The sequence below is a fragment of the Acipenser ruthenus genome, chromosome 45, assembly GCF_902713425.1.
Source record: "Acipenser ruthenus chromosome 45, fAciRut3.2 maternal haplotype, whole genome shotgun sequence".
Classification (NCBI taxonomy): Eukaryota; Metazoa; Chordata; class Actinopteri; order Acipenseriformes; family Acipenseridae; genus Acipenser; species Acipenser ruthenus.
The window spans coordinates 6,749,593-6,760,041 of NC_081233.1; the positions used below are offsets into that span (position 1 = coordinate 6,749,593).

The 10,449-nt window shown below is 38.3% G+C and overlaps 1 protein-coding gene across 1 annotated transcript in view; it reads left to right on the forward strand.

The window, feature by feature from the left end:
• The window catches only part of LOC117400964 (neurexophilin-4), a 37,267-nt gene extending 30,456 nt beyond the window's left edge, over nt 1-6,811 (forward strand). The window contains exon 2 of the mRNA XM_034001329.3: nt 2,458-6,811. Within this exon, the coding sequence (XP_033857220.1) occupies nt 2,458-3,219 (762 nt within the window). The 3' untranslated portion in view covers nt 3,220-6,811. The remainder of the gene's footprint in view (nt 1-2,457) is intronic.
• Nucleotides 6,812-10,449: the final 3,638 nt, after the last annotated feature.

Sequence of the window (10,449 nt, forward strand, 5' to 3'; positions counted from 1 at the left end):
AGCTTTGATTCAGAGTGGCTGCTTAACAGGAGACAGAGTAAATGACAAGGCCAGTATGTTTGGTTAACGGCGCCCTCGCATAGCTGCTTATAAAGTATTAAGTATGAAGCAAACCTCCTAATTTTATTAGCTGCTCAAACAGTGGATCTCATTTCCATATATATTCTTTTTTTAATAATTGCTCGTTGCTGGAAGTGAAGGGTATGATGAATGGCTGGGTCGAATGGCCAAGTCGTCTGGGCGCATATACGCTTACAAATTTTGCTCATAAAAAACACAAGATAATTAAATCTAAAGACAGCCTTTTGTATCCAAGTAGTATTAGAAGTGGAAATGAAAGTAGAATATTATTTTATAAGCATACTGTATGTAGTGTGTGTTTTTTTTTTATTATTGTATAGTTATGGTTAAGTGGTCCTGCATCTGTCAAAGGACAAAAAAAGAATTCCAGCCCAGAATAAATCACTAAACATTGTACTCAGGAATTGCTAATAAACATACCATTTTTGGAGGGGGGGGGGTTGCACTTAAAAAAGGATGCTAATTTCTAGTTCTCTGCTATCTTTTCTTTCTTGGATTTGAATTGAATTGAAGACTCTCCCGTTTGATAAATATAAAGGGTGTTATACTCGTGTTATCTGTTTCCACAGTCTTCTGAAGGGTTAACTTTCAGATTGTGTTGTGGTGTTGGATGGTGAGGGGGTGGGGGGGTGGGGGGGTGGGGGGGTGAGGGGGTGGGGGGCTACCTTTGCGGGATATAAACAAAGCCAGACTATTAACAAGGCCTACCTTGAAGTTCACAGAAGGCTAAACTATGGAAAATATATAAATAGGTGCCAAATCATTGTTTTAGTATAAAATAATTGCGGTACACTTCAGATTTGACACAACTAGAACATGTATTTGACCTCCTTTTAAGTAAGGGATGGTAAAGTCATCTTGGGTCACATTTTCCACATCATACATTTACTATGGAGTTGGCTTGTTGTCTACAATTTACCCAAAGTGGATAACAGGTCAGTATCTTTAAGGACAGGAAGAGAATATTTCCTGATTATCCTAAAGCAATCAAAAGCCGGTTTGAGTTTCCATTTTTCCACGCAGAAAGGAGAAAAAGAGGATAGGTTAATTGGTATTAACCTACTTTTCAAAGGGGCAGACAAAACTTTTCTGGGATATATATATATATATATATATATATATATATATATATATATATATATATATATATATATATATATATATATATATATATATATATCACAAAGTCAAAGTAGTCAAAAGTTGTAGTCAAAAGTTTACATACCCCAATGGAAATTTATAATTTCCAGAAATTTCTCAAAAACAAATAATTATAGGAAAAATCTTATATATATATATATATAAAGCAGCTAATTTTCTAAATGTGTTCCTATTATTTAAAAACTACTAAATGTATGAATTAGTATTAATCCATTGCCCTACTGTAATGAATGGATTATCCTAGAACAATTTAATCACTCCAATAAGACCCATTGACTAGGCTGTGCACCAAGAAGATAAAAAAGACGGCTTTCTGCTTGTATTGTTTAAGATTTTGTATATAAATTTAATCATAAAATGGTCTGTATAAAAAATGTATAATTATTATGATGGCTGTAATTAAAATAGAGAGAGAGAGGTAATCGTATTTTCCAGTCGCAGCTCTTACTCAGATTATCAATTATTTATTTTATAGCGATTATTTTATTTTTAAATCACCCATTACAAATTTAAACCTGTACCTTTTAAATCACATGTATTTTAGGGGATTAAACCCTGGATTAAATATAATCTTCTCCCACCAGGTACACAACACAATGACAGCAGGACACAAGACTACAAAAATGTGTATTTATTTTTTTTTATATTTACAAGCAAGGTTAAGAAGTGTAAAATGTATGCATCAGAAAAATAAATTAATTCTTGCTGGTTTTAGAGCTAACATTCTGTTTAGATTTTAATCCCATCTGCAATCAGATTTATAGATGTGCAAATAAATCTAATACTGTACTATTACTTTAAAAACAGTACATTGATACAGTTAGCCAGTTATCCTTTTCTTAATGCCTAATGTTATGAATATTTAATTGCACCACAATCATGTTTAGGAGGATTGCTCCTTAAGGGAAAGTCTTATTTGATTGTTCTGCTGTGTTTCTTGTGCCAAGCTTTTCGCAACACAAAACCATCTGCACCCTCCTTCTGCCCTTAACATGAATGAAACCTATCCTCCTTGCCCTGCAAAAACAGTATAATGTTTGCTGATGTGTTTTCATGGAGGTTGCACAAGGTTAGTTTTCAGGTTAACATACATTATTCTGTATAATAAGTACAGGATAGAATTATCTAGAGAGATACTTTAGCTTGTCAGTGGATACAACTGCTACCAGCCGAGATGCTCATGTCATCTCTTTTTCTTTTCTTTTGTCCCTGCAGGTAGTTTGCTTGGAAAAGCAAGTGGGCAAGAGCCTGGAATACCTGGAGCTGGGGGCCAAGGGATCGGTGGTCAAAAGTTTACCGTACGGGGTTGGGGGAGGAGCAGTTGGAGGAATCAAGCCACCATTCCAAACGTCAAGGATATTTACGACAGCAGACAACCCCTTAAAAACCAAGACTCCTACTTACAGCTTCTTGAACCCATATGAATGGGCTCGAAACCAGTCTCTGCTTCTGGATCAGACCAGCTACCAATCCAAGCGCAAACCCTTGCTGAAAACCTCCAGGTCCAAGAAAATCTTCGGCTGGGGGGACTTCTACTTCAACATCAAGACCATGAAGTTCAGTCTGCTGGTGACTGGGAAGATAGTGGACCACGTCAACGGGACCTTCAGCGTGTACTTCCGCCACAACTCCTCCAGCCTGGGCAACCTGTCCGTCAGCATTGTGCCGCCCACCAAAGTCGTGGAATTTGATGTCCTTCAGCTGCAGCAGTCCACCATCGAGACCAAGGAAACCAAGACCTTCAACTGCCGAGTGGAGTACGAGAAGACCAACCGAGCCCGCAAGACCAAACCCTGCCTCTACGACCCCTCCCAGACTTGCTTCTCCGAACACACGCAGAGCCACGCAGCCTGGCTTTGCGGGAAACCCTTCAAAGTCATCTGCATCTTCATCTCCTTCTTCAGTATTGACTATAAACTGGTGCAGAAGGTCTGCCCGGACTACAACTTTCAGAATGACCACCCCTATTTCGGTTGAGGGCCGGAGGGAGTGTGGATGGGAGTATGGGCTTAAGTCATAATGCACTGTACCTCAGTTTTCTTTCTTGGGTTTGTAAGGGGGTGGCTTTGCCATCAAAGATGTACACACACAGTCCATCAATAAATAGACACTGCATATAACATTTCGGCACAGAACATAATTTTTTGAGGGCAGGCCATGGTGCAGTGTCCTGCAAGTTATGTACAAAGATTGGATCATGTGAATGAAGGTTGCCATAACTCCTCAAAGGCAGCCTTCTTGAGCCCATCAGCATTTCCAGGTTTGGGAGATCACCTTCTGTACCAGATTTGTTCTATTGGGTTCATGTTGGGGGACTGGCTTACTTTCAGATGGGACCTTAATCCACTGTCCAAGAATTCACCCACACTCACAGACACCTCTGTAAGAAAAGCCAGATGGATATTTTTGCAGTAATAGAGAATAGAGAATCACCCTGCGTTGAGTCCACCTATTTTTAGGGTTAATCACAGAAACCATGGATAGGTGGTTGACGCAATCCAGGGAGAATACCCAGTGCTATAAAATGCCCTAATGGCTTATTCTGGCAGCATATAGATCGATTCCTTAGTTCTTTTCAACCATGTTGCTTTTGACTGTGATTCTGTGCAGATGGACAGACTGCTGTTATGCACAGAACTATTTATAGATAGATTTTTGGTTCTTTGCTTTTATTTTACGATATGCAAAACACTACAGCTGCCTGTAGATCCTGAACTGCAGTGATGAGGTACCAAGAAGAAGCAGATAATTTTTCATGCAAATAATACATTTGAATGAAAAAAAAGAGCAAAGAACCAAAAGACCAAAACGATAAGGGAATCTGTGGTATCGGGCAAGATTCACAGAGCTTAAACTAATGCGTTATTTAAACAATGTATGGATGGGCAAATTACATAAAATATATGACTTCTTTCTAGACAGTGTACAAGAGTCCCGTGAAAACCAGACTTAATCTATTAACCTTGAAAACAACACACACACACACACACACACACACACTTTAAATAACTGCTGAGTTGGATAATGCCAATAAGAGGGAATTAAATGTGATTTTGAAGTCTACTTCATCGCTCCTTCAAGAACACCCATCTGTTCGTAATGATATTGTCAGCCACCCCACACTTACGGAACACATTGTAGTCTATACTTGTTTGCATAAGGAGTGATCTTAGACATGCATTCGCTGTAGTGTAGCATGCTGTATTTATTTATGAACTGCCTGTGTAGCTACACACAAACGCCAATTAAGAAAACAGAGGTCTAGAATTGGGGCAGAAGAGGAGTATTGTGCTGCTGTAACTGATAATGTGTGTAGAAATAACTAAATATATGTATATATGAAAATGCATAAAAGAAATATGAAAATGTTTCCGTTTTGATTTTTTTTATCATCCAGATGATAATAACTACAAGAGCCTTGTGCATTAATGCATCGAGCCATTATATCTTCAGCTCAGTCTGCATACTGAATACTAAACAGACGCAGTTCGGCAGAAAATAGTTCAGTATTGAAAGAGAGCCTTTGTATAAATGTTTGTCTGCTGGACTAAGGAGTTGATTTGGTACACCAGGACACAGCTGGGATTAGACACAGCTGGGTTTTGTTAGAGCGTTTTACAGCACCAGAGAACCCTGAATACATGTGGTTGTCCCAGGATTGCCACTAAAACTAAGTAGTTAATGCAATTCAGGTGAATTCCTCAGTGCTATAAAATGTTCTAGTAAAATCCAGGTGTGGTTTATTCCGGTCAGGTTGATCAAATCACCCCCTAAGTTTCTTTTCTTTTTTTTCCAGAGTGTATTTAACTGTGTCAGATTTAAAATAAAATTAATAATGATTGATAAATAAATTAATTAATAATGATAAATAAATAAATAAATAAATAAATAATGAACTGGGTTTTAAATACAGACCTGGCCTCAGATTAGAACCCTGATGGACATTTTTGGGGAACTGGAGTGACACTGTAGAGGATACTGACAGAAAAATAGATAGGGTTACCGAAATTCCATGGTATGGGTATAGGGTGTCAATTGCAGTCTGCAATGATGTGCAAGGTGCTGCTAATTTAATGCGAAGAACCAGGATCTCTACTGACCAGAGTAAATGGATCGTATTCTTAAACTCAGTGGTACAGAACAGATCTCTTTTATTAGGCTCAAGAATCTAATCCAGTCCTTTAAAACAGCTCCCATGCTGCGTTTACATGAATAAAAAAATGTGAACCATCTACACGCTTTGATGTAGATTCACCATGCCATGTAAAAAGAAAACTCAGATGTCTGTCAAAGTCATGGGATTAATCTGCATAGACCTTGGTTGGAATGTATACAGCGTTAACAGCATCTGTGGCCATGAGGGGGTAGATGAGGTACAGTGTGGGCTGTCATAGCAGAGACCAGATCAAGAGTAGGCAATCTTGGCTTTCTCACACCACGCTACTGCAGGACTTTATTGCAAGCAGGTCCTAATATATTGTATTGATCTTTCGATCGGTCGATGAAGCAGTGGTTTTTTAAAGGTAGATAAATTGAATAAAACGCTTTAAAAAAAACATTCCTGTTGCCATGCAGCCGAAACCTTCAGCCTGCTAAAGGAATGCTATATAGCTAAAACATCAACTGTTGCATTTTCCTTTCAGGATTTTTAGCACAGACTAAACATCGACCTTCATTTTTCAGCTTGCACACCGAGGCAGGTCGCCCCTTTATCAAAGGAAAATGTTACCAAACTAGTGCAGCACAATTCAGAAGCTTAATGTAAGGACTCTGCAAGTCTACCAAGTGTGTGTTCTTTCCACAAAACAAAGGTGTAAATTGAAATACTGCGGTACATATAAATATCCTGTGGCTGTGCGTTAATAAGAGCTTTAACAGGATTGCTCTTTCTGTTACATTTCTTGTTGTTTTTGTTTTTTACAAAAAATAAAATAAAAAATAATTAAAAAAAAAAACTTTTGTATTAGTGCAAATGTTTTAGGATTTGATATTAGAAGCGTCCGTAGCTAAATTGGGCAAGCATTTGTAAGGAAGCACCAAAATAATATACGGCATCGCCAGTATACAGTAAGATGTGGTTACAAAACGTTATAAAAAGCCGCAGTACCAATGCAGTAATATACAAGAGCTTCAACATAGAGGGCAGCAGTGTGGAGTAGTGGTTAGGGCTCTGGACTCTTGACCGGAGGGTCGTGGGTTCAATCCCAGGTGGGGGACACTGCTGCTGTACCCTTGAGCAAGGTACTTTACCTAGATTGCTCCAGTAAAAACCCAACTGTATAAATGGGTAATTGTATGTATACATAATGTGATTCTCGCCCAGGTATTACTGGAACTAGCTTGGTTGATATTTGGCTCGATCACACTTTGCACTCCATCCAAAGTAAAAAGACTCTTTGTATTTTTGTAAACACTCTCTCCAGATTGATCACTTATGTATTATAGCCCTCTTTGGATGTCACCGTTACTGCTGGTGTCTGTTTTTTTCTGTTTATCGTTTGCTGATTTATAATAAAAACAAATAAGATAAAAAGAAACTGCTCGTTTCTAGTGAGAACATGAAAAGAGTATGTGAATTATTTTATTATCCTGCTGTGTGTCAATGTGTGTGTGTGTGTGTGTGTGTGTGTGTGTGTGTGTGTGTGTGTGTGTGTGTGTGTGTTTTGGTGCTAGAGTAACCCATTGGAAAAAACAAATTACTGCCTTTAAGATGTAGCATAACTTTCATTTAGCTGTCTGTCTCCCTAATGCATTTGCAGGTCTTACGGTCTATTGTCTGTTAAGGTAAAAAATCTCAAACGTTGAGGGACTACTGGGTTTCTGAGTCTACAGAGTGCTCCATAAGTCATGCATCATTGGCATAATTGTTAGAATTGGTTCTTTTTATGTAATTCCAGTGTGAAATGTCTTTAAGAGGAACGAATTCAGATCATTTTGATGTGTGGTGCTGATAGTCAACGGGATAATACACAGAATAATATATAATACTGCCGATAATGTCTGATTTGCAAAAAAATGTTGCAAGCTTAACTGGTACTGAAACTTTAAAAAGGCATGTCCAGTACTAAATATTGAACCACTCAGTATCTAAGTTTTTGACACAGTTGCTGTCTACCCTCTAGACCGCCTTGACAGTTTAACTTATCAAATCCGGCCCTGGGTCTCAAAATGTAATGATTGATTAAATTGTTTCCTTTTTTGACAATTTTTAGTGTCGACATGGCCTAATCGTGAATTACCCCAATTCATGAAAAATTCTTAAATAACGAGGGAAAAAACCTAGTGACAACAAAATGACACCAACCTGCCCAGTTACAGAATAAAGATGATATGGGGCAGCAGTGTGGAGTAGTGGTTAGGGCTCTGGACTCTTGACCGGAGGGTTGTGGGTTCAATCCCCAGTGGGGGACACTGCTGCTGTACCCTTGAGCAAGGTACTTTACCTAGATTGCTCCAGTAAAAACCCAATTGTATAAATGGGTAATTGTATGTAAAAAAAATAATGTAATTGTATGTAAAAATAATGTGATATCTTGTAACAATTGTAAGTCGCCCTGGATAAGGGTGTCTGCTAAGAAATAAATAATAATAATAATGCATTATCCACAGTGGTTTTACAAACCCTTGGGAAGTGCAGCATCATAAAGAAATGATGCTGGGATATTGGGATAAAATCACAGAGGAAGGTAGATTAATGAAGGCATATGTATTAGTCATGAAGCTGGTTTAGTGTATTATCAGAAACAGATGATTCTTGATAGAAATGAAAATCTAGGAGGCATACAGAAGCCAATGCAACCACCCATTTCCTATTTTCAGCAAGAAATTCATAATGCACAGCCTCCCATGAACTGTCTCCACACACTGGAATTGCATGGAGTCATTATACCCGAGGCAGTCTGCGTGTCTGAATGCAACCTCCCTGGGGGAAAGGCTCTGTATGTTTCATTTAATAAAGCCATCAATACTAATTGAATCACCGGTTTCCCATGTTCGATATCCTATTATTTTCTGGATCAATTACCCTAAGATCATGCTACTGATGATTGATTAAATTGTTTCCTTTTTTGTCCCGCACGGCCGCTTATACATTATATATACTAGCTCAAAACAAAAATATCTGAAAATTATCCTCGAAATTAAGCATACCGTAATAGCAAGCCATAATCAACAAAAAAAAAAAAAACATTTAACCTTCTCCAATAATATTCCGATTCTTTTTTCAAACAAAATAAGTAGAACTAAATACTGCTGGGAAAGCTGCTCTCTGATGTTTTCAACGTTACACATTATTATTTTTTATTATTATTTATTTCTTAGCAGACGCCCTTATCCAGGGCGACTTACAATTGTTACAAGATATCACATTATTTTTTTACACATTATTTTTTACATACAATTACCCATTTATACAGTTGGGTTTTTACTGGAGCAATTGTAGGTAAAGTACCTTGTTCAAGGGTACAACAGCAGTGTCCCCCACTGGGGATTGAACCCAGGACCCTCCGGTCTGGAGTCCAGAGCCCTAACCACTACTCCACACTGCTGCCCTTGATCACTAAAGGACCAGAACAGTGTTGGGAGTTTACTGCCAATAAAAATAAACACTACTAAATGCAAGAATTCTTTTTAAAACTGTCTGCAAAATGTTAAGAGTTTTAATATTCAGTATGCAGGTCAAACCGCTGTAAAGCGAGGGGGGCTGGCTGAATGAATTACACTCTGCTGGAGTTGATAAAGCTGAGTTTGTCTGGAGTAAACTCCAAGGCATATAGCAACCCTGAGGACTGTTTGCATTTGTTAGGCAGGGTCCCCTGGGGCTAGTGAGAGACTGGGGTGCAATGAGCCCTAATGAGAATATATTTATAGACTCATCAGCTGCTCGGCTATCTGTTGGACCTGCCTTCTACCTTGTCCTCCCACAGGGGTGTTGGAGAGAGGGAGACTAGTGGTATGATAAGATAAGAATGGCAGGAGCAGCCATATCTCCATGCTTGGCAGCTGGTCATAAATTCTTCAGTGAGTCTGCAGAGTGAAAGTGTTGTCTCAGACTAAAGAAAGAAAAGGGCAGCTCACACATACAGATGTTTAACCATTTCACAAAACCTCCTTCAAAACAGGAAATCCTGGATCTGTCAACTGCCTTCTCTGAACACACATCCCTGAAAAGGGTCATTTTAGACAGACACATTCACAGCTGTACTGTTTGCTTATTAAGCCAGCAGTCAGGCTCTCCTGAACCAAAGCTAATGGACTTTTCTGTGTAAAAAGGTTTGGGCCCTGCAGCAGACTGTCACATTGGCAAAGCATAAAAATTGACATTGCACAGAGATTTCAGTTTTGAACCGGCCCATTGCATGCTTTTGAAGTCAATGCCCATGGGAAATAAATACAAAAAAAAAAAAAAAAAAATACAGAACATAAACGGTATTGTAAAAAGTTAGTTGATCGTGCTAAAAGCTGATGTGAAAAAACAATAAAGAAACCCTTTGAAACATGCTGGTTATGACCATGGTATTAGTTCTATAATATTGTTGCCCACAATGCGATGCAAATCTATTAAATAAAGGGTTGATTTGATCATCTTATAAATCAACAATCAATGTGATCCATGATCAGTAAAAAGCCCCTTTATTCACAAACCAACTGTTCTATTCGTGTTTGTTCTGTGAGTTTAATAACACACTGGCTTTGTTACCAATAGACGGTGTGTAATCCAAACCTGGAACGGCTAAAAACGTACAAGCAGCGAACCATTATCCAATGACAAGATCATTTTCTTTTACTCTGGCTAGCGTACTACGTATAGTATTGTTATGCTCAGCACAACATGTCTTGTGATAAAACAGTACGTCCAAGGAATTTAGCCTTCATCTAAAAATAACTTTTTTTAGCTTTGGTTTCAAGCAAACTTTTATTTTTGTTGTTAAGGTTGTTGCAAGAACTCGAACACAGGTGAACCTGATAAAAGCAATATGAATTGTCTTTCTTAAATTCTAACGGGAGGATGCTGTAATTTTAGCGAATCGCATGCGCACTCGTTCCCGGTGTTTTGGCGTTCGGTTGGTTTTGAAATCCTAATTTAGGCAACCGTATCAGCTTTTAAAATGCCGTTTAATTATGAGGGAAACGCTGCCTACCCACATAACAGAGGGTAACATAACATGCCTATCTAGTATCAAATAGAAATTCGATTTCTGTTACGCA